We start from the raw sequence: 25,988 nt of genomic DNA on the forward strand, positions 1-25,988 counted from the left end.
ATGCTACCTCTTAAATAGATAGTAATAAGGTTTGGTGGAATATCTTGAAAGAAAGTCATTGAAACAGTTGTAGAAGATATCACAAAGATATTTGTCCAAGTTATGTAGATAAGGAGGCTAATGTTGGATGTAAAAAGTTATCCAAATTAAGCAAGAGATGTAAAGTGACTATCTCCACATGCTTTGTCATAGGCTTTCATTCTTATATCATATTTGATCATGGAATAAGGATACCGATTATTCAAGCCATCCCCTTATGCTTGATTAGAATAGTTTCAATATTTGCTTTGACTTTTGCTCTGCCTGTTTCTTATTTTTATTTTTCATTGCATGCTGATTTTGTTCTTAAGCATAAATACAGGCATAAATTTAGTGCTAGATGCAGGTATTGCTTTTAACGTTTTTCATATAATTTGACTTTGCTTAGTTTTACAATGTCACGTGTGGTGTACTAGCTGTGTGGAGTACATGTTGACTGACTCCTACTAATTAAACTTGTCCACCCACTGGCAGTTGTTCTTGGGCATATGCATTGCAGTGTTGCTAATTACTGCCTTTGTTTGCTGCTTGTTTCTGTGAATGGTGACCTTGGAACTCCAGGCCAAGAAGTGATGAGAACCAACGTTAGTGACTACGAAGATGTTTCCATCATCGTTCAACAACCCAAATTCCCAAATCTGGTGGAAATAGATATTTCATCCCCTCTCCCTCCCCCTGTTTCCATTACAACTACTGAGATTTCAACATCCTTCGCCACAGAGGATATGTCCACCCTCCCCTCATCCTCAACAACTTCTACCTCAACTAGTACTAGTACTACTAGTACATCTACCACAACCTCCACTACCACCACCACTACTTCTTCTACAACAGGTAGTTGGTATTCCAATAAAATTGGTTCTAGTGTTAAGATACTATATATATAAATTCCACTGTGTGTTTAGAATTGCAGTATTATTATTGTTCAAATAGAAAGCAAAAAAATATTTTATTTGTAATCAAGAATTACTGTTTTTATGTTATTATTAGATAACTTTTATAAATAGTACCAGGCTCAAGTAGGATTGGTTGGATCTTATATACCATAATATTTTGAACTTTTATAAATAGTATTAGGTTCAAGTAGGATTGGTTGGATCTTATATACCATACTATTTTGATAGCCCTGTACTTAACTATCCAACATGATGGAGAAGCATTAACATAAGTCAGGACAAGTGTGTGCACTAAAAGATTTGAATTATTTGAATTATTCCACTACTGGATGCAAAAGAAAAAGATGTTTGTACAAGAATACCATTTTCACTGTCTTGTTAACCAATCAGTTTCCATAGTATTTGAGAACGATCCCAGTGTGTGCACCTGCATGACAATAGAAAAGTGATTTGAAAATGTCTAGTCTGGTGGCTGGTATGCTGTATGTGCATGAAATCCCACCCTCCCTATTCCTTCAGCTGTCCCAGGTGCTCACTCGTCTCAATCTAGTATTGCATAATGTGGACTGATACATCCACTTAGGCTCATAATTTCATACGTGCTGGAAAGTAAGTCAACAACATTTTTTGTTTTTTTTATTCTTATAACAGGTATCCATGTTAGTGATGATATAGGTATAATAGCATTTGCTTTGAAGTACATTGTTCTCATTATTCCTTGATTGATATTATTCACAGTCTTGAATTGATAACAATGCTTAATACCGTACATGTGCTGCTTTTGATCATGTGCACATGAAAAGAGATTACATTCTAGTTTTCTGTGTAATTCTTTTTCCCTGAGTTCAATTTACCATTTAAGTGCTTCAGAGATGTGATACTTTATTTCAAGCCACTTTGCAGTGTTCATAATTTTTTACTTACCCGTTATTTTACATAGGCAGGTTAGAGTTGATGACAGAGGTTCACAACTTTTTTCATGAATACCCCTTTTCCCATTGATAATTGAATCATATTGTTAAGCATTATGATTTATCTGATGATGTTCTTGTGAGGTGGAGGTTGTTCAAGCAGTTAGGAGGTATGGGTTTATGTAGTGTTGTGTTCTTGTTTGACCTACCACTGCTGTTTCTAGACTGTGCATACCTGTGGTTACTCCATGAGTGAGAAGTCATCATCTGCGAGGTTGTACTTATGGAGGACAATCTTGTCAGAGAACTTCTTGCTCTAGAGGACTCCATCTTTTTCCTGCTTCATATACAGAACAGCCTTGAAACTGTAGGAACTCCTGGAGAAAAGTGTATACAGCAGATGATAACTATAGCGTACCACATTCTTACGTAGAATAAATGTTAATACTGGATTATTTGTTATATGACTGGCATTATGGGTTGAAAGGGTCTTGAAATGTGCTATTTCATTTCTTCATTGAGTTGAGGAAACTGGAGTTAAACCTCATGTTTACAAGACACACAATGAAATTTGGTATATGCAGATTTGAAATATTTTCATCTGAAAAAGGCTTGTACTAATAGTTGATAAGTTATATTTCTTACCTCATCATATACACTTTTAAGGTCCTCCATTTAGCTGGGAAGAGAGCAACCAGTTGTTGTAACTAATCTAAATTGTTTCATTTCTACATTTCATAGAGACATTTCAGTCCTGATGCCAAAGAAGGTTTACATTTATTTATTTATATTCAAGACTGCACGGGTAATTGTATGTCCCAGTCATGGCATTTTGAGAGTGCTGCTTGAAAGCTTAGTCGGGGTGCATAAATATGTGTAGATATGACCCAGGTTGCTGTCTTTTCTCTGCTTCATCCACACATGACTCCTAGCATTCTGTCCATAAAAGTACAGTCTCTCTTGTCACACATAACACTTGACAACACTTAATTCACTCAACTCATATTTTGTAAATCTAGAGTTTCCTGCGGTGAGTGCTATGCACTTACCCTCCCTTTTGGTAATATGGAAGTAGCAGTTGATAGAAGCAGTAGATAGGAACATAAGATAGTATTACTAGATAGAAACATTAGGTAGAAGTAGTACATAGGAATATTAGGTGGGAGCATTAGGCAGGAACATGAATTAGACACACTAGGTAGAAGTAATCAGTAAGAACATTAGGAAGGTGCCTCTGGAAAAAGCTGTGCTGAAGTTGTCTTCTGGCAGTGGCCTGTTAAGAGTGAGGCACTAAAGGCTATGAAGCAGTATGTAACCGCTGTAGAAAGAAACAGCAAACTGGTGCACCTTTCTTAACACCATAAACCACAAAACCAACAGCAACCAACTCTGAGAAACATGAAAAAAAATCCACACATTCCATACCACTCTGACCCCTACACATGAAGCACTGCTAACCCGACAACAGCATATTGTCTAACAAAGGACACACAAACATACTCATGAAATGTTACTCAAAAATGAATAACAAACCAGCCACATCCCTAAACACAATAGTCATGAAAAAAGCACCACAGACTCTATCCCAGAAAACTGCTCACTAGTTACACAACAATATCTCAAACATCTGAAGACATGCCAATGTAGTACTCATCTTGAAACCCTCCGAACCACTTTTCTAACCCTTCACTTATTTCAGTGTATCAATACTGTTGTCAAAATTCAAAGTTCTCGAGAAACTGATCTCCAGGGAAATCAAGCAAAATATTTTCTCATCCACATAACTCGACTTTAACCCCAAGTACTACACAGGACACAAGCAATTTACCTCACACATCCTAGTTGTCTTCAGCTAACCACAACCCCCTCTTACACACTGTAATAGTGATGGTAGATATCAGTAAAGCTTTTGACACCATTTCCTGTCACATGCTTTCACAAAAGAAAGATATATAGAGGAAGAGAATTCCACAGCTTACCTGTCTTAGGAAAAGAAGTATCATAATGGCTAGTCCTTGATTGGCCAGTCAAATGAGATGAAAGGTTTTTGAATTCCCCCTTGTTTATAGAGAGCTGGACCACTAACTACATTAGATTTGTGAGCTGTAATCTATACCAGGGTGAATAAAACCCCTTTAGATATGATATAGCTACTCACAAGAAAAATAACACCCATAGCTTTTAGGAAGCAACCTCTATGATGTTGATAATGTGTTTATTAGGATATAGTGGAGAATATGGGTATGCTTTCCATGATCATGTTCTTTCAGGGTGGACTTCTGTTGTTTGGAAATTGAACATAAGTGATATTAATGACACTTAGGAAGAGATATGGGAAGAAATTGTATTTTAGAAAAGTTGAACTTAACCAGGTTCCTACTTTCCTATTCTGAGATACTGCTTGGTCCAAATTGAGAAAGGAATTATGTTCAGTGCAGGAAGTAGAATGAGTACTTCAAGGATGAGGGGACAGGAAAAGAGTTGGTATGTTAAATGAAATGAAAGTAGATGGAAAATAGGAGTGGTAACCCTAATGTCAAAATGTAGAATAAATTGTTAGTAATCAAAACTGACATGTCTGGTTGGGCTAGATTGTGCTCAAAATGTGCTTCATGAACACTACAATTAAAATTATTCTTTTTTGATAACTATGTACATATATTCAGATATCTGTTAATTTTATTCATAAAGATATGTCATTGGAGATAGTTGTGAAATTATTGATATGGCTAATGTAAACATTAAAAAGTACTGATGATGCTCACTTCAGAATTTTTTAACAGAGGAAATTCATCCAGAGGTGACACAGGCTGTTCCTTCTGATCGCTGTGCCTTGCCTGTCGTACCAGCAAAAGAGGATATTGGACCAGAGGAAGGTTTCCGATTTGGTGAGTACCACAGTGAAGTGTGACTTGCTCGTTTTAAGGAAGCTGTACGATTATTTTTACTTTTGAGATACACATATTACATTAATTCTTGTTTGTGTATAGAAGACGTACATTTGTAAAATCTTTTATATTTTTGTGATTACGTATCCTTTTAATTTTACTCGGTAGGCAACAGGAATAAGAAAGATTTTTTTAGCATCAGTATGTCTTTCATAATGTCTAAGGTCACTTATTGAGACAATCCACTACACCTGTGTACACACTGGGCATTGATTAAGGATATGTATAAATGATTTGAGAGGACGTGTGTGCCACATCACCCTAAGAAAAATTGGAAATGGAATTTATATTTTTTTTATACTTTGTCGCTGTCTCCCGCGTTTGCGAGGTAGCGCAAGGAAACAGACGAAAGAAATGGCCCAACCCCCCCCATACACATGTACATACACACGTCCACACACGGAAATATACATACCTACACAGCTTTCCATGGTTTACCCCGGACGCTTCACATGCCTTGATTCAATCCACTGACAGCACGTCAACCCCTGTATACCACATCGCTCCAATTCACTCTATTCCTTGCCCTCCTTTCACCCTCCTGCATGTTCAGGCCCCGATCACACAAAATCCTTTTCACTCCATCTTTCCACCTCCAATTTGGTCTCCCTCTTCTCCTCGTTCCCTCCACCTCCGACACATATATCCTCTTGGTCAATCTTTCCTCACTCATTCTCTCCATGTGCCCAAACCATTTCAAAACACCCTCTTCTGCTCTCTCAACCACGCTCTTTTTATTTCCACACATCTCTCTTACCCTTACGTTACTTACTCGATCAAACCACCTCACACCACACATTGTCCTCAAACATCTCATTTCCAGCACATCCATCCTCCTGCGCACAACTCTATCCATAGCCCACGCCTCGCAACCATACTCGCAACTACTATTCCTTCAAACATACCCATTTTTGCTTTCCGGGATAATGTTCTCGACTTCCACACATTTTTCAAGGCTCCCAAAATTTTCGCCCCCTCCCCCACCCTATGATCCACTTCCGCTTCCATGGTTCCATCCGCTGACAGATCCACTCCCAGATATCTAAAACACTTCACTTCCTCCAGTTTTTCACCATTCAAACTCACCTCCCAATTGACTTGACCCTCAACCCTACTGTACCTAATAACCTTGCTCTTATTCACATTTACTCTTAACTTTCTTCTTCCACACACTTTACCAAACTCCGTCACCAGCTTCTGCAGTTTCTCACATGAATCCGCCACCAGCGCTGTATCATCAGCGAACAACAACTGACTCACTTCCCAAGCTCTCTCATCCCCAACAGACTTCATACTTGCCCCTCTTTCCAAGACTCTTGCATTTACCTCCCTAACAACCCCATCCATAAACAAATTAAACAACCATGGAGACATCACACACCCCTGCCGCAAACCCACATTCACTGAGAACCAATCACTTTCCTCTCTTCCTACACGTACACATGCCTTACATCCTCGATAAAAACTTTTCACTGCTTCTAACAACTTGCCTCCCACACCATATATTCTTAATACCTTCCACAGAGCATCTCTATCAACTCTATCATATGCCTTCTCCAGATCCATAAATGCTACATACAAATCCATTTGCTTTTCTAAGTATTTCTCACATACATTCTTCAAAGCAAACACCTGATCCACACATCCTCTACCACTTCTGAAACCACACTGCTCTTCCCCAATCTGATGCTCTGTACATGCCTTCACCCTCTCAATCAATACCCTCCCATATAATTTACCAGGAATACTCAACAAACTTATACCTCTGTAATTTGAGCACTCACTCTTGATTCAATCCACTGACAGCACGTCAACCCCGGTATACCACATCGCTCCAATTTACTCTATTCCTTGCCCTCCTTTCACCCTCCTGCATGTTCAGGCCCCGATCACACAAAATCTTTTTCACTTCATCTTTCCACCTCCAATTTGGTCTCCCTCTTCTCCTCGTTCCCTCCACCTCCGACACATATATCCTCTTGGTCAATCTTTCCTCACTCATTCTCTCCATGTGACCAAACCATTTCAAAACACCCTCTTCTGCTCTCTCAACCACGCTCTTTTTATTTCCACACATCTCTCTTACCCTTACGTTACTTACTCGATCAAACCACCTCACACCACACATTGTCCTCAAACATCTCATTTCCAGCACATCCATCCTCCTGCGCACAACTCTAACCATAGTCCATGCCTCGCAGCCATACAACATTGTTGGAACCACTATTCCTTCAAACATACCCATTTTTGCTTTCCGAGATAATGTTCTCGACTTCCACACATTCTTCAAGGCTCCCAGAATTTTCGCCCCCTCCCCCACCCTATGATCCACTTCCGCTTCCATGTTTCCATATATATATATATATATATATATATATATATATATATATATATATATATATATCCTCCCCTCTCTTGTTTTTTTTTTTATTTTCCAAAAGAAGGAACAGAGAAGGGGGTCAGGTGAGGATATTCCCTCTAAGGCCCAGTTCTCTGTTCTTAATGCTACCTCGCTAATGCGGGAAATGGCGAATAGTATGAAAAAAAAAATACAGTGCAGGCCCCAATCACTCGAAATGTTTTCACTCTATCTTCCCATCTGTGTTTTGGTCTCCCATTGCTCTTTGTTTCCTCCACTCTTGATGCATATATCCTCTTTGCTAACCTTTCCTTGCTCATTCTTTTCATATATCCAGACCATTTCAACAAACTCTCTTCTCTCTCAACCATACTCTTTTTTATTTCCACACATCTCTCCTACCTTTTCATTACTTACTCGATCAAACCACATATTATCCTCAGACATTTAATTTTCGACATATCCACCCTCCTCTGCACAATCCTATATACAGCCCATGCCTAAAAACTACTTAATATTTTTGGAACTACTATTCCTTCAAACATACAGATTTTTGCTCATTAAGATAACATTCTCTCTTTTCACACATTTTTTTTATTGCTCCCAGAACCTTCACTCCCTCCCCTACTCTGTGACTCACTTCTGCTTCCATGGTTCCATTTGCTGCCAAGCCGACTCCCAGATATATATTTTTTCATACACACCCACCACCCCCCTACATGTTCTGGAAGGAGACTAATAGTTCTGATAGCAGGGGGCTAGAAATCCTCACCTCCTGTTTTACTTTCCAAAAGAAGGAACAGAGAAGGGGTCAAAGTAAGGATTTTTCCTTTTAAGGCTCAGTCATCTGTTCTTGAGTCTACCTCACTAATGTGGGAAATAGCAAATATGTATGAGAAAATTATATGTATATATGATTGCATTTGCATTTGCACAGTAAATTTGATAAAGATTAAACCCATTTTTCATTCTTAGATGAAGATCATCATAGCGGCTATAATTTTGGTGAGTGGGTGTTTTGGTAGCATTGCTTGGAAATGGATTTTTTTCTTGGACAAACTGTTCTAAATTATTTACAGATGAATTTGCTTACTTAATTGTTTTAAAATGAATTTGTTCATAATTTGCATGTGATACTTTTAATATTTTATTTGATGCATGTTTTATACAAGTCACATGACACTGAAAAATTTATATTTGTTGAATTTTTGATATAATGTTATACTAACTTTTAAGAAATCACTGGTTTTTGGAAATCTTTCCACATAACCTCTTTTATCTTTACCCATATAAACTTCTTATTAACCAGGACTAAAGGAAGTGTTGTTATGCTTGTTTATAATATTCCAGCTTTATTTAAGGATAAGGTAATCAAAGCACCAACTGAAATGCAGAGTTATGCTTTTGAAGGCATGAATGAAACAGCTGGGAATGAGGATTTATGATGATAGAGCTCTCATTTTCCCCATTTCTTCTTAACTCTACACGTGAACAACACTAACCAGGAACACTTGTTTACCAATGGCATCTTAGGTTCGCCTCTTCCTTGGATATCAACTGACTGTTCTACGTCTTCTCTCTCATTCTTGTATCTCCCCTGACAGTGTGATCATTACATGAAAGAGCACTTGGAAACTTATTGTTTCATTTTCCTCTTGGTTATCGGAAAATGGTAGATCATGTGCACTACTGTGAAGTATTGCAATATGTAATTGGTAAACCAAATGGCGTCCTAGCTTCGTCTCTTCGATGTATATCAACTGACTGTTATATTCCTCTCTTGTGTCTCCCCTGATGATGTGATTATTACATGAAAGTGCACTTGGGAACTCTTCGTGTTTCATTTTCCCCGTGGACTCATAGGAATGAATATGTATGTGTATGTGTGTATATGTGTATGTGGGTGGATGGTTCTTTGTCAGTTTCCTGGCATTAACTCGCCATCAGTGCTGTTTCATCAGCAAACAATAACTAGCATACTTCCCTGGCCCCCTTCAAACCCATCAGACTACTTTTCTGTTTGTTTGTTTGTTTCAGGCTCCAATCATGGACAAAAGTCCATATCACAATTGGTTCTTAATTGAAATTTGGAGAGGTTAATGAAGGGGAAAAATAGACAAGGGAAAGTCACCTGGAGCCATTCACCTTTCTATCTACCTACTTGCATGCATACATTTACTCGATAAAAATTTGTCATTGCTTTTAGTAGCTTTCCTCCTACACCATATAACACCTTCTACAAAGCACCTCTGTCAACCCTGTCACATGTTTTCTCCAAATCCACAAATACCACATGAAGATTCTTCTGTTTCTCAAGGTATTTCCCACACACATTCTTTAAAGCAATTATTTAATCCAAACAATCTCTAGCACTCTTGAAACCGCATTGTTCCTCCCCAGTCTGATGTTCTGTGCAGGCTATAACCCTTAATCACCACTCTTCCATAGAACTTACAAGCTACATTCAACAACTTCTGAAATTTGAACACTCACCTTTGTACCCCTTTCATTTATAAAGTGCATTTCATCAATTCTCAGGCACCTCACCATTATCTACACATACATTGAAAATCCTAACCAACCTCTTAGCAACACATTCATCACCCTTTTTTAAGAAATTCAGCTGTAATACTGTCCACTCCAGCTGCCTTTCTGCATTTCATCTCATGCAAGTCTTTCATCACTTCTCATCCCTTCTCCGAACCATTTGCCATGACTCAATTTAATACATCCTAAACCCAAACACCCTACATCTGCCACTCTTATTATCAAACAGTACAGGAATCCTTCAAAATACTCACATCATCTTTTCACCTTATCCCTTACTGTTTCCATTTCCCCATTTACCCCTCTTTACTGATGTCCCCTTTTGTTATCTTAATTTTCTCACTATGAACATCCTTCCAAACATCTTATTCTACTATCAACCTCCTTTCAAAAAATCTTATTCTCCCTTAAATTTGCTGATACACACTCACCCCAATTCTTATTTGCCCTCTTTTTCAGGGCTTGCACCTTCCTCTTGAATTCAAAGAATGCCTTATTCATCCTTAGCAAGTTAGGACTAGAAACTGAACTGTTTAAGAAAAACATGTGCATGGATCCTTCTATTCCTACATTTAGAAAGTGATAATACATGAGCAAAAGAATTTAAGTCTACTTCTGCCACTCTTAGTTGCAATATTCTTTTTTCCCCTTTTCCCCAGGGTTGACTACTGAACATGAAGTAATCATTACAAGTGGCTTTAAAAATACTTGCAATTCTGATTACTTGGAGGCATGCAGTTAGTGAAGTTGCATAAGTTTTTTCTCATAATACCAGATTGAAGTAGATGTTTGAAAATTCATACATCTATGTGCATGGCATCTAAAAACAGGCATTTACATTGTTTGGGTTCAGTTCATATTTAAATGTACAAGATTTAGCGGTAGAAATTGCAAGATGCATATTATGTCCAGTTTTTCATCCTACTCAAGTTGATGACTGTCTGATGATGACAAGTTTCATTCATGAATAGAATCTTTTAAGATTTGGATGAGTATATCCTTAAATTATTCATATAAATTTGGTAAAAATATGTATATAATTCCCACAGATGGTGCATTCCTGTATGTACTTGATTCATCCCATGTAAATGGAAATGAGTTATTGATAAATGTGATAGATATTGTTTTTATTGTTCTTGACATCTCATTAAATTTTGCAGGTAGCAAACGCAACAGCCGTATTGAGTTTGGGAATTTGCCAGACAACCCCCGTGCAGACTTCAAATTCTCCTTTGGCTTTAAAACAATTGCCGATGAGGGCATTATATTCTATGGTTCTAGTGAGACCCATCGTGACTATATCACCTTTTATCTTAAGGATGGGAAGGTAATTGCACTTGAATTTATAAAACCATCACTTTGGTACTGTCTGCAATAACATTTCTTGATTTTCCTTTATACAGTGGAGCTTAATGGATTAAAGTTTAGTTTTGCCAAAAAAAAGGTCAAGCCCTATGGTGGTGGGAGATGGCCTCTTGTGCTGGCCTCCCTTATGAATCCTACTAAAATCACTCTACAAGTCATTAATTTTTATGTATTTCTCATATTCTTCTTCACTTTCCTCACTTATCATAAGTACTTCTCCACATCACTAAGGTCATTCACCAATCACTGTATTTTCCTTGGGATCACCTTGTATGCATGACCTGCAGGTTAGTGGCTGTGTACCAATTATAATGGTTGTACAGGCAATGAAGAAAGCAGAATTTCTTCTTGCACCTTTCCAGTGACAGAAAAGACATTCATATGCCACTATTGGTATGATGTCAGAGTGGATAATTAACTAAGTAGGGAAAGAAAAATTGTCATTTGATGATGGGAGACCTCCTTAACAAGATCATCTGGTGACCATGGGAGCAGTTTGAGTCATTATGAAAAAAGGAGAGAGCCATGCAGAGGAACTAAATTAAAAGAGGTTGAAAGTGATAAGAATATTGTATACACATGTGATTTGACTTTTGAGAAGGATGAGTGTAAAAGTAAAGATTGCTTTAGAACCAGGTGAGTGACAGTTAATGTATTAGAGGGGAAATGTTAAGACATAGTAAGGGTGGTGTACATGTGAATTGTCTGCAAGGATAAGTTTAAGGATATGCAGTATACTATAGGTAAAGGGGAAAGTGTGTAACTAACTTTTAGCTAACTGGATAGCTGGAAATGGTGTAGTCAACAAAATATCTAAAATAACTAGCATATTAGTTTTCTCACATGGAAATTGATACTATATTTATGTTTTAGATTGTCTTCGGCTTTAACACTGGGACTGGAGCTACAATGATGCGGTCCGAACAGTCTTTCAATGATGGATTGTGGCACAGCGTAGTGGTAGAACGCCAAGAGGAGCATGGAATGCTTTTCATTGATGGTTTCCAAGTTGCAAATGGCACAGGCAGAGGGAATTCCAAATACATTGATTTACGGGTATGAGGAAGCTTGATATTTTATTTGTTTAATTATGATGCTATTACTGCAATATATTTTTGTTTTATGTACTACATTAATTCTGATTCCAATTTTATCACCTCATGTATTTTAACAAGCACTATATTTTTACAAATGCAACTTTTTTTTTTTTCCTCTAGCCACCTTACTACTATGGTGGTGTTTCTTCTGAAGTTGTAAACCTGGTACACACAAATACTGAAGGCACTGAACTCTCCTTCAGTGGATGCCTAAGAAATTTACGCTTGAATAACCAACGGATTGGTGGAGCACATGAAGCCTTTAATCTCATCCGTTGCTCCTCAAAAGTGGAACCTGGTGTATTCTTTGGGGATGGCATACGTGCTCATGTCATTTTACGTAAGTTGAGACATTACTTTCTTCAGATGTTTGAAATGTGTAAACGTATGGGATTGTTTTTATTTTACAACTATAAATGAAACAGATGTTGATAAAATAGCTTGGGAGGAGCAGTTCCTGTTGACTTTGAATCAACAGTCAAAGAGGAAGTTCAGAAGATGAAAAAGAGTGACAGCTAGATTATTCAGTAATGACTTGTCAAAGGTTTTAGCCATGTAAAACCATGCTGCACATAACAACAGAAAACACAAAACCACTTGGTTTGAAGGAGGATTAAGAAGTAAGAGTTCAGTGATGTTGGATTGAATTATAGAAATAGAAATTTTTTGTGAATATAAAGAATGGATGGAGTGTTTATATGGTTGGATATAAGGAAAAAGATAAAGGCAAACAGATGAGCCTCTTGTGCATAGTAAGAACATATTTATGTTCTGTTAAGCACTTTGGATGTAAAGTGATAAGAGGCTGTATATACAGAAAACCTGAATGCTACCAATAAGGCCAATTGTTTTCAGTACATTTTCATTGTAGAACTATGAATACAGAATTTGAATTAGATTAAGGGCAACAAAAATTCATTTTCAAGAATATTAGCATGATGTTACAGCTAGCATAGTTAGCTGTCCTTTTTTTTATTATACTTAATTGCTGTTTCCCACATCAGCAGGGTAGCACAAGAAAACAGATGAAGAATGGCCCAACCTGTCATAAACACATATATACGCATAAACGCCCATACACGCACATATACATTTCAGTGTATACATACACAGACATATACATATATACACATATACAGGTATCATCAGCAAACAAAAACTGACTAATTTCCCAAGCTCTCTCATCCACAACAGACTGCATACTTGCCCCTCTCTCCAAAACTCTTGCATTCACCTCCCTAACAACCCCATCCATAAACAAAATAAATAACCATGGAGACATCACGCACCCCTGCCACAAACCGACATTCACTGGGAACCAGTCATTTTCCTCTCTTCCTACTCTTACACATGCCTTACATCTGCGGTAAAAACTTTTCACTGCTTCTAGCAACTTGCCTCCCACACCATATACTCTTAATACCTTCAACAGAGCATCTCTATCCACTTTATCATATGCCTTCTCCAGATCCATAAATGCTGGATACAAATCCATTTGTTTTTCTAAGTATTTCTCATACATTCTTCAAAGCAAACACCTGATCCACACATCCTTTACCACTTCTGAAACCACACTGCTCTTCCCCAATCTGATGCTCTGTACATGCCTTCAACCTCTCAGTCAATACCCTGATTTGGGTGGGAAACTGCAGAAGCTGGTGACTGAGTTTGGTAAAGTGTGTGAATGAAGAAAGCTGAGAGTAAATGTGAATAAGAGCAAGGTTATTAGGTACAGTAGGGTTGAGGGACAAGTCAATTGGGAGGTAAATTTGAATGGAGAAAAACTGGAGGAAGTGAAGTGTTTTAGATATCTGGGAGTGGATTTGGCAGCGGATGGAACCATGAAAGCGGAAATGAGTCACAGGGTGGGGGAGGGGGCAAAGGTTCTGGGAGTACTGAAGAATGCGTGGAAGGCGAGAACATTATCTCGGAAAGCAAAAGTGGGTATGTCTGAAGGAATATTGGTTCCAACAGTGTTATATGGTTGTGAGGCGTGGGCTATAGATAGGGTTGTTCTGAGGAGGGTGGATGTGTTGGAAATGAGATGTTTGAGGACAGTATGTGGTGAGAGGTGGTTTGATCGAGTAAGTAATGAAAGGGTAAGAGAGATGTGTGGTAGTAAAAAGAGTGTGGTTGAGAGAGCAGAAGAGGGTGTTTTGAAATGGTTTGGTCACATGGAGAGAATGAGTGAGGAAAGATTGACCAAGAGGATATATGTGTCAGAGGTGGAGGGAACGAGGAGAAGTGGGAGACCAAATTGGAGGTGGAAAGATGGAGTGAAATAGATTTTGAGTGATCGGGGCCTGAACATGCAGGAGGGTGAAAGGCTTGCCAGGAATAGAGTGAATTGGAACGATGTGGTATACCGGGGTTGACGTGCTGTTACTGGATTGAACCTGGGGATGTGAAGCGTCTGGGGTAAAACATGGAAAGTTTTGTGGGGCCTGGATGTGGAAAGGGAGCTGTGGTTTTGGTGCATTATACATGACAGCTAGAGACTGAGTGTGAACGAGTGTGGCCTTTGTTGTCTTTTCCTAGCGCTACCTCATGGGCGTGTGGGGGGAGTGGAGTGTCATTGCATGTGTGGCGGGGTGGCGACGGGAATTAATAAAGGCAGCAAGTATGAATTATGTCTATGTATGTGTATATATATGTATACGTTGAAATGTATAGGTATGTATATGTGTGTGTGTGTGGACATGTATGTATATGCATGTGTATGTGGGTGGATTGGGCCATTCTTTCGTCTGTATCCTTGCGCATCCTTGCTAACGTGGGAGACAGCGACAAAGTATAATAATAATAATAATAACATAGACATATTCTTACGTGTTGCCTTCATCCATTCCTGCATCAATAAGTTAGCACAAGGAAAGAGATGAAGAATGGCCCTATATGTCCTATACACATACTTATACATAACTATACATTTCAATGTATACATACATATACATACACAGACATATACATATATACACATATACATAATCACACTTGCTGCCATCATCCATTCCCATCACCATCCCACTACACAGGAAACAGCATCCCCTCCCCCCCACTCCAGCGAGGTAGTCTCAGGAAAAGACAGAAACGCCACATCTGTTAACACCCAGTCTCTAGCTGTCATATGTAATGCACCAAAACCACAGCTCCCTTTCCACATCCTGGCCCCACAGACCTTTCCATAGTTTATCCCAGAAGCTTCACATGCCCTGGCTCAATCCAGTGACAGTATGTCGACCCTGGTGTCCCACATTGTTCCAATTCACTTTATTCCTTGCACTCCTTTCACCCTTCTCTTTATTCAGGCCCTGATTGTTCAAAATCTTTTTCACTCTATCCTTCCACCTCCAATTAGGTCTCCCACTTCTTCTTCCCTCCACCTCTGACACATATATCCTATTTGTCAATCTTTCCTCCCTCATTCTCTCCATGTGTCCAAACCATTTAAACACACCCTCTTTTGTGCTCTCAACCACACTCTTGTTATTACCACACATCCCTCTTACCCTTTCATTACTTACTCGATCAAACCACCTCACACTATATGTTGTCCTTAAAAAATTTCATTTCCAACACATCCACCCTCCTCCACATAATATCTCTTACTCCTGTTTCCTTCAGGAATTCCCTTAAGGGGGTAGCCACAGCAATAGTCTCCATAAGTAGTGAACTCCAATGTCATTTCTTATCCTTTAGTGCCTCACCCTTAACATGTGTAATTGATTATCAAATATTTGAAGATGACATGCCAGCAAGTGTCAGGCTGTTGTGAAAGTGAGGGATAGTCCTCTTTTAATAACTGTTTTAACCTTTAAACTCTGGGAGTTGTCATATGATGACTACCACATCCAGCACTGGGAGCCATCATGTGGTCGCTATTGTTTGTAGGTATAATTTGAAATGCCTGCTAACATTATTTTAATTTGTATGGCTACTAAATGTTGCACTCATCATGTCCCATGGTGGAGGCAGCATGGATGGTAACTCAACAGTGCCTCAGACAGAGACAGTAGCTGATGCACAGCCTCTTCTACGACCTCTCTGGGGATATGTGTAAAATTTAGCACCATACCACAGCCATAAGAAGTAAATTATTTTGCTGGTTTTTGCATGTACTTTGCTTCTGCAAGTATTTCTTTCAATTCATAAAGGAAAAACAGAAGTTGAATGATACACATCCATCATCTGAACAGGAGATCAGTGCTTTACCACAGCCACACATGAATGTTTGCTCACTAATTTATACATATCCTGTACTTTACATGTATTTCTTTCTTTTTATAATGGCAATGAAAATTTCAAATCAATACATCCTCAACCACCCCTCCAGGTGACCTGTTTGTTTGCTTCAGAACTGTACCATGGTAATTCAAGGTATATTAGCTTATGTTTTTGTACACATCCTTTGTTTTTGCTTGTATTTCTTTAATCTTAAAATAGGAAACATGGAAAAAAATGTATTGTTTTTTCCCCAAATCATGGATGACATTTAGGTCTCGTAGCATTAGTTATTAAACTTAACTACTTATCTGACAATGCTCAGGTAGTTTTCCTACAAATTCTAAGCCTATTTTCAACCAATTAAGTGCCTTCCCATTTAGCTCTTAACATATGAATACTGACAAACTAGGTGATTCTACACTACAATTTATTTTGTGTAAATGCAATGTAATTAATACAAATCCTAGTTAAAGTACCATGCCTCGGACCATTAAAGAAGTGTGACATTGTAGGTTTTTAATATTAAATACTTGCCATTTTTTCAGTCAAAAAATTTAATGTGGGTCGAGTGTTCGAGATGACAATGGACATAAAGCCTCGAAAAAATAGTGGTGTGATTGCATCTGTTCATGGACGACGTGATTTTGTGTTACTGCAGCTGAAAGATGGCAGTGTTGAACTGACTGTTGACAATGGCAAGGGTCCCATTATAGCCAGATATACCCCATCTTCCCCCTGGATGCTGTGTGATGGCAACTGGCATTCGATCCAGGGTAGGTATTACATGTTAATATATTTCTGTTCTGTGTTGTAAGTGTCTTTTCTACATTCAGAGTAGGGATGCACATGGTGGTTCTTCCCCAAAATCATGTCTGATAATCAATTTTATACCTTTTTCATGACCCAGTAAAGTGATTAAAACAAGTCCTGCCACATTCAGGGAAGTAATGTTCAGAAATACCATTGTATGAGCTGTGGTTTTGGTGCATTACACACAACAGCTAGAGAGTGAATGTGAGTGGATCTGGCCATTTTTTGTCTGTTTCCTGGCACTAACTTGCTGACACATGGGTGGCTTTGCTGTTTCCTGTGGGGCAAGATGGCACCGGGAATGGATGAAGGTGTGTAAGAATGAATATGTACATGTGTACATTGTATGTCTGTATGTGCGTGTAGATATTGATATGTATGTATATGTACGTGTAATTATGTGTATGTACATATGTGTATATATGAGGAGATGGTAATGAAAAGAATGTGGTTGAGAGAGGAGAGGGTATGTTGAAATGGTTTGGACAAATGGAGAGAATTAGTGAGGAAAGGTTGACAAAGAGGATATATGTGTTAGAGGTGGAGGAAACAAGAAGTGGGCGACCAAATTAGAGGTGGAAGGATGGAGCAAAAGAGATTTTGAGTGATTGGGGCCTGAACATGCAGGAGGATGAGGTGTGTGCAAGGAGTAAAGTGAATTGGAACAATGGGGATAACAATACTTTTTGATGGATAGTGTGGCACTGTGAGAATATTTAGTGTACTACCAGCTGGTATTTAATCTAACATTGTTTCCATAGTGGGATAAATTAAGTGGTTTACTGTTTGTATGATACAATATCAGCTGTGATATTTACAATATTTTCATCCTTTCTATCCAATATTTTTTCTTGATTTAACTAAATTTGGTTAAATAACATTGCTTAAGTTATTTTGACATATATCCCACTTTGTTTCCAGTCATCAAAAACAAGAACATAGCCATTCTTGTAGTGGATGGAACTTCTACTAATCCTGTCTCTGGCAGAATGGGGGCCACCTCAACAGACACAAAGAACCCACTGTTCCTGGGGTCACAGCCAAATGTGACAAAGCGCCGTGGTGGAGCTACCAGTGAGAAATACGTTGGTTGTATAAGAAATGTTACTGTTAAAAAGGATCCAATACCTTTGGCATACAGCACCTTTACTGGCAATGTGAATGCTGGATCATGCCCTACCATTTAAGAGTTGAAAATCAGTGATATCACATCATTCAAAATGTTACTATTTTCTTATTTGAATATCATTAACATCATTCAACATATTACATAAAGAAGATTAACAATGAATATAGGTAATGATGAACTCAATACCTAAAAGAACTACAAAAAAAATTTCAGTAATGAATTAATAATTAATGCCCATTTATCCACTTTACTGCATATCTAGAAAAGGGAAATGGGCTTTGGTAACTAATTTTCTAGTTTGGATAAAAGTGTTATAGACTTCATATGGTGTTGAACAAAATTTAACATTAACACTGTAATCTTTCTCTTTGGCATTTATTGTTTGGTAAATCATGTTTAATTTAAATAAAATTGTGCAAAATTCTGAAATAATTCTGGCTCCTTGAGAATATCATGGAAAGATATTTAATACCTTCATATGGTTTGCCCATAGGTATAAGAACATATGCCACCATTAATGAATATCCTATTTTTGTTTTAGCATGTCCTGTTTTTGTTTTAGCAAGTTTCAGATGGTTAATAGCTCCAAAACTAGTCAACTCAAGTCACTTCGTTTAACAGCAGTATAAGGTAATGCATTAAACACTGTTACCAACCATCTTGAGCACCTCATCTCTTCATGTGTTTGTTTAATTTCCTGATTCTCACTTGCTATTAACGGGACCCTTTTTTCCAGAGTTTTATCAGGAAAGATGTGACTAAGAGATGATAGCAGGTAGTTTGTGTGCACTCCATGACTTGAATACATATCTGATGACCACTTGTACATAGGATACTTTCTTTGTCTTCTGTAATATATTAACATAATGAAAAACAAGGCATTAGCAGTAAACTACGGGTAATTTTCTATACGGTTTAAGTGAAGTCAATGAAATATGGTTAAAACGATATTCAAAAATTCTTCCTCCCACACCTTATACTCCTAAGGCCTCTACAAAGCATCTCTATCAAATGCTTTCTTCACTTCCATAATTGCCACATACAAGACCATCTGTTTCACAAAGCATTTTTCTCACATATTCTTTAAAGCAAACACATGCTTCACACATCCTCTACCACTCCAGAAACAAAATTGTTCCTCCCCAGTGTGGTGCTCTGTACATGCCTTCAACCTCTCAATCACCATTCTAATACGTTTATAACCATTGCTTTTTTGTTTATTGTACTTAACTACCATCTCCCACATTAGCGAGGTAGCACAAGGAAACAGACAAGGAATGGCCCAACCCACCCACATACACATGCATATACATAAATGCCCATACATGCACATAAACATAAATATACATTTCAACATTTACATACATATATATATATTTTTCTTTCTTTATATATATATATTTTTTTTTTTCATACTATTCGCTATTTCCCGCGATAGCGAGGTAGCGTTAAGAACAGAGGACTGGGCCTTTTTTGGAATATCCTCACCTGGCCCCCTCTGTTCCTTCTTTTGGAAAATTAAAAAAAAGAAAAAAAAAAAACGAGAGGGGAGGATTTCCAGCCCCCCACTCCCTCCCCTTTTAGTCGCCTTCTACGACACGCAGGGAATACGTGGGAAGTATTCTTAATCCCCTATCCCCAGGGATAATATATATATATATATATATATATACACACACATGTAAATACCCATACTTGAGTGTGAAGCTATTGGAACTAAAGTTTGGTTAGTGCTACTGCTTTGTTATTTTAATTTCCACAAGACAGATTTATGTTTGTAGACTGGAAAGAGGTATAAGCACACAAGAAAGATTAAAATTCAATTAAAATGCAAGCTTGAGTAAGTGGGGAAGTACTGCTATCCTATGATAAACCAAAAAGTTACTATCACTCACACAAGAATGACCAATATAATTGTTGTTCAAAAACTAACACTGCAATACAGGTGATGGAAATACAGTATCCGCAGGAAGCCTTGTCCACCCCCATATACTTTCAAAGGTAATACATGCCTAAGGTTTATTGTCGGTACAAGCATATGATGCTCTTGGGGGGAAATCAATGTGCATCCGGTCACTGAGACTAGTGTTTCTAACACTGTAAAAATCAGCAACCTGCCTCAAGTTATCTTGAGGAATGATGTTCTTTTTTTACTCTTCCAGGCTGCCATTTTATTTGGGGAATTTCACTTCTGGGTACTGTATTTCTTCAACCTGTACTTCAAGGTGGTTGATTCATACCTTTCTAAGGAAGAGAAAGCATGAATTCTCTCAAGTAAGGAAATGTAGGTACACAATATTTCTACGAGCATTGGGTGCTCAGATTGAATGATTAGGCAGCTGCTTCCTGCAACACCTCAACAAGGCTTTGCCTCATTCAGATCAAGCCCTACGAAATCAAAACATGAACCTGTAATATTTCAAGAACCAACAGATGGTAATCAAGGCCAAAGGAGAGCTGACAAAGTAATATGTAAGTGTGCTATTGCCTTTGAAAATTGATGAGGAAGTGAACAAGGATTTTTGAGGACATTATGTTGTTTTTGTGTACTGAGGAGCTTTAAAGATTCAAGAAAAATCCAATTCTGAGTCTATAGGTGTAGTTCATGGTTTGAAATGTAAACCAACCTTTCCCAAATATCATCTGGCCATACCACATGAAAACAAACACCCTATACTCTAAAAAAGTTACAGTAAAATGTATAAAGGTGATCAACAAACTCACTTCACAATAGTGATCTTGGTATAAGACTTCCTATTTGGCGTATATAATAAAATAAAGCAATTATTTACAAATAAATACATTAAAAAACAGTATCATAAACTTCTAATTATCACAGATATTTACACATGCTAGAAGAAGCCTTTTCCAATCTGGCATGGTAGCATCAAGCATGAATGAACAGTGGCCTAATTTTCATGTACCCAGTCTTGTGCTGTCATATATAATATGCCAAAACCATAGCCTACTATCTGAAGAAGTACAAGAGGAAAATATAAATTTTCAATTTACTTAACATGAAGTAATTCTAAGAAACCAACCCTCACTACTGGTCAAAAAAAAGAAAAAACAAAAAGTGCATTTTCATCTAAGAAATAAACAAGCTCCTGAATGTGAAATATGCATGTACTGATTAACTCTTTTGGTACTATGGGCATTAAATGACACCCACTGCAACATGGTAGTATTGATATCAATCTACACATAATTTCTTGCCACAAGCTGAATTGTATGTGTATAAATGGAGAAAAAATGTCAATGGAGATGCCTAGAGGCCTTAGTAACCCACTGGTACCACAGTGGATGGCTGCATGCCTTCTCTTGGGATACAATGCCCATAATTAGGATTAACTAATCAAGTAAATGATGCAGTTTTCCTTAGCCGGGAATGTTTATCTCTTAATTCACAAGAAAGAAATAATGATTCAGGTAATTTCTGTGCACCTATTCATTTAAATGTCATAAATCTTTTCACAAGTTAAATGATTTGCCAAACCAGTGAATATGTCTTCCCTAAACTAGAATGGGTTGAGTTTTAACATATGACAGAAAAAAACAGTTTAAATGCTTTTAGTACACCTATTAATATATGAAAAAAAGAAATTATGTTTTTTGTACCCTAAGGAGACCCAAAAACTTACTGCACACTGAAATGGTTAAGCATGGAGAAATATCCTCTGAAATCTACACTTCCATAGAGTTTACTCTCCTTAGCATTTTACACTAATATTGTTTTTTTTATTTGTTTCTGAAACCTGTAGCAGAGTAATCTCAAGTATAAAAAACACATCTTGATGAAGTTTATTAAGAGGATCAAACAAATCCCAGATATATGTCCTTCAGCACCTATAGTGGTCCATTTGAAACAAACCATTTACATTATCAGTTCATAATATACAAAGGAGTCCTAATGAAATCTGATAAGCTACTTTTAGAGTACTAAGTAGCCAAAAGAGAAAACCTGCACTTCGTATTTAATGATGGAAATGCATATCAAAACAATGTAGAAAATTATGTTTTCTGTTGATACCCACCAAATCTTACCCAAAGGCAAGGTAAGGCAGTAAAAATAAAGTGAATTTACTTTTACACCATTAACTCTAAATCAACATATGTGTACATTTAATGGTGGAAGTGATGCTTCCAATGTGCACAGGCACATACAAATGCAAAGATGAGCACAAGAATGTGCAATACAAATGCAAATATATGCACTTATCAGTACATGAATATACACACAACCACACAATAAGCAGACACAAATTACAAGTCACTCACTTTGCACTTTCTTACTGAGAAAGGTAGCATTTTCTAGACTTCTGAATGATAAGAATTAAACTTCTGCACGTATCATGACAGACCATTCTGAGCAACTGTGACCAAATTTACGAAAAAATGTCAAGCAGAATTTTTTTTTATTATATATCCTGATTCTCTGAAGCCAAACTGATATTACACCCCACACTATAACTTGCCTTATAAGGGGGGCTGTCTGGAACTATTTAATGGCTAAAAGTAAAATCACATACTGTTTCTAAAATGCACTTTCACCTTTGAGTTAACATTTTCTTATAACTCCTCTCTCAGCAAACTATGGAACCCCATTTAATGGCTAAATCTACGACCATACTGTTTCTGAAAATGCACTTTCACCTTTGCTTTGACTTAGTTTTCTTGCTAATCATACAGGAAACTCAGAAACTTCTTGAGAACACAGCCTCAGCCCATAAGTATTCTTAATAAAATGTTTTTTTTATAAAACTTAATCTACTACATAGTATTATAAGAAATACTACACTGGAAGAAATAAGACAAAATCAAAATGTATTCACAGTACACATTATCATCACCCAATTCTTAAATACCTTTGGTTTTAGGGCAGAGTTTAAGTGAAAACAATTATTTTAGTATAACATTCACACTGATTTGCAACAATCTTTTTCAGCAGCATAGCAGTCATAGGACTAGGAACCTTCAGTAAGATGATTACTATCAAATCCCATATAAGTTCAAAAGTATTTAGGCATTTGTTAAAGTATCTAGGAAAAAAGTAAATACATTATAGTACACTGCTTGCCAATCCTTCCATGAATATGTCTTCTGTCTACTGCAAGCTAGTTCGGTGCTAAGACCAAAGCATATGTGGCCTTACTGAATTAGACCACAAGTTCTTTTCATGACAAAGAGCAATCTTGCAACAAGATTTCATTTACACTACATTCCAGTGCCCACTTTCAGAATACATTAACATCTAAACGTATAAATGAGCCATAAGGCAACATGGAAGTGATTCAACCAATAGAAATGTAAATAAATTTAAGACTACAGATATGCTGCAACAGATCATACATGATTTCAACAATATAGTTTCTCTTCTTTTTTGTCTTTCTTGTTATACATTTATAGCAATTCACTGTCACAGACTCTGCATCAAGGTGTAATACATACTAAATACCCTGCATCACTATGTGAAGTATGTTCTAGAGCCTTATTTAAAATTGTACCAACCCTCCATAATGATGGCCTACAAAGTTTTTTAGATCCTTACTTAACACTATGATGGCCTCCAAAGTTTTTAAGTATGGGAGTTGTATGATGATGCAATGTGTACCCAAGTAGATCTCTTCTTTACAAAAAGATGCAGTAAATTACCATGTGCGCAGAGAAACCATAAATATCCTAGACAAAAAGAGTCCAGCTTACAGTAATAGAATCATCATACAATAGCTTAAAACAAGTGCACACAATTAAAGTGTGATCTGTTGAGTATTTGTGATAAAACTTGAGGTGGGCATCCAAAAAACCTAGACATTAAAGTACATGAGTGGGAGGATTAAGATTTATCAACGGCAAACACTTAGGTCTACAAGATTATGCAGTCAGAAAATTTAAGACACACCATTAAGCACAACTACTCTGAAAATGTAATTAAAAATAAAACTATTAATGGGAGATCAGGCAAAAAGAGACTCTTTTTCAAGTAAACACTTCATTTTCCATGATACGTTACTTGCAATAAACATTAATATAAAGTACGCTATTCTTTGCTCAGGACCACAAGGAAAGATTTGCTACAATCATCCAACTTATCATAATACTGATGTTGCCTAGTCCCTTTACAAATCACAGGAATGTCATTCATCCTTATGCAAATAAAATAAGTCAGTGAACCTTTTACTGATATCATATATGTCAATCAATACTATATTCTTTTCTGCAGGACAATGAATTCCATTGGCACCTTACAGATACCAAGACCTATCAAATAATTTAACAAACACTAGCCTCAACAGCACCAAATCACAGTTTTCCCTCTTGTCTCTCTGCCTCCTCACCTGTATATCTGCCAATCACAAGTGCACGCAGAAGAGGCCCCACTTCTGCCGGATCTTCAAAGCTTCTAACAGCATCTTCTCAACATTACGCATAACGGCTAATTTTTGTCTTGGTTTAAGAGGATATTCTATCTTCTCAGTTGGGCCTCCCTTAAATATAAATACTGATATAAATTCACTCCTTTATCATATAACATGATGTTTAAAAACACTATAATACAAAAGAAGGTTTCCACTCTGTCTCCACTTAAAATTTATTATCACTTTACTTTTCTCATTTTACAGTCAACAATATCTACTTGTGGGATTCAATCTCTTGAACATTCTCTACTATCATACAATTTCTTAAATTTATGTCTGCTGTCTGCATTAACCATGTTCTCAATCATTCTATTCCATTCATCTACCACCAGTATACTTTACATTTCTTTTAACAAATTTCCAGCTTCATTTCATATTGTGTCCTCTGGTTGCTCAGTTCCTATATCTCTCGAAGAATTGTTCACTGTCCACATTCTTAATCTGTTGCAAAATCTTGTCGGATGTGGTCAACTCACCCCTAACTCTTCTTTTCCAGGGTAGGGAAATTTAAAGCCTTTAGTCTTTTCTTTTAACTTGGCTCTTTTAATTCTGGTATAACCTTTGTTGCTCTCCTCCAGACCTTCTCTATTAGAGCTTTGTGCTTCTTTAGGTGAAGTGACCAAACTTGAGAATCATATTCTAGTTCTATGTAGGATACAAACAGCTTGCTAAAAATTTCCTTATCCACATACTTCAAAGCTATTTTTATATTTGCCAGCAGACAATGTCTCTTTTACTATTCTAACCTGGAACTCTGGTGACAGGTTAGGGATGATATCAATTCCCATGTCCCTCTGACATACATATTCCTGTAGCATATTTTCTGCTAATGAGGCCTCCCTTCACCATGTCCTATCTTCATTACTATACATATATTCAGGTAGAATTTCATCAACCATGTATCAAACCAGTTTTAAAGTCTGTCTTGTTAGCTGATGCAATCCTCCTCACATTTCACTTCCCTTTGTGACCTTTGCATCATCTGCACGCATATTCAGGAAGGAGTCCATACCTTCTGGCAAGTCATTCGCACAGATAAAGAAGAGTTATTACCCCAGAAAAGAACCCTGTTGCATTGCATTGGTGACCTCAGCCCATTTTGAGAAGGCTCCTCTGGTATGGATTCTTTTTTTTTTTGCTTCAGCTAAGATAAACTTCTATCCGTCACAAGAGTGTACCCCTCATTTCTGCCTTATGATCCAGAGCTCCCCAAGCAGTACAGAGCCAAATTCTCTCTGGCAGTCCAG

The 25,988-nt window shown here is 37.4% G+C and overlaps 2 protein-coding genes across 8 annotated transcripts in view; one reads left to right on the top strand and one right to left on the bottom strand.

Moving 5' to 3' along the window:
• The window catches only part of LanA (laminin subunit alpha), a 119,522-nt gene extending 100,765 nt beyond the window's left edge, over positions 1-18,757 (top strand). For 2 of the 5 annotated variants that reach the window (XM_071681747.1, XM_071681749.1), the window contains 8 exons: positions 601-873; positions 4,630-4,734; positions 8,129-8,158; positions 10,861-11,027; positions 11,939-12,121; positions 12,283-12,502; positions 16,932-17,159; positions 18,118-18,757. In XM_071681747.1, coding sequence (XP_071537848.1) covers positions 601-873; positions 4,630-4,734; positions 8,129-8,158; positions 10,861-11,027; positions 11,939-12,121; positions 12,283-12,502; positions 16,932-17,159; positions 18,118-18,383 — 1,472 coding nt within the window. In that variant the 3' untranslated portion in view covers positions 18,384-18,757. The remainder of the gene's footprint in view (positions 1-600; positions 874-4,629; positions 4,735-8,128; positions 8,159-10,860; positions 11,028-11,938; positions 12,122-12,282; positions 12,503-16,931; positions 17,160-18,117) is intronic. The other 3 variants (XM_071681748.1, XM_071681750.1, XM_071681751.1) reach the window with 3 other exon arrangements.
• Positions 923-25,988, bottom strand: part of LOC139759533 (hypoxia-inducible factor 1-alpha inhibitor-like) — a 36,106-nt gene continuing 11,040 nt past the window's right edge. The window contains exons 6-7 of one of the 3 annotated variants that reach the window (XM_071681756.1): positions 24,661-24,810; positions 923-2,223 (exon numbers count right to left, since the gene is read on the bottom strand). In XM_071681756.1, coding sequence (XP_071537857.1) covers positions 24,676-24,810 — 135 coding nt within the window. In that variant the 3' untranslated portion in view covers positions 923-2,223; positions 24,661-24,675. Of the gene's footprint in view, positions 2,224-18,412; positions 19,174-22,114; positions 24,811-25,988 lie in introns of those variants that run through there. The other 2 variants (XM_071681755.1, XM_071681754.1) reach the window with 2 other exon arrangements.

Source organism: Panulirus ornatus, chromosome 33 (genome assembly GCF_036320965.1).
Source record: "Panulirus ornatus isolate Po-2019 chromosome 33, ASM3632096v1, whole genome shotgun sequence".
In the NCBI taxonomy this organism is placed as follows: domain Eukaryota; kingdom Metazoa; phylum Arthropoda; class Malacostraca; order Decapoda; family Palinuridae; genus Panulirus; species Panulirus ornatus.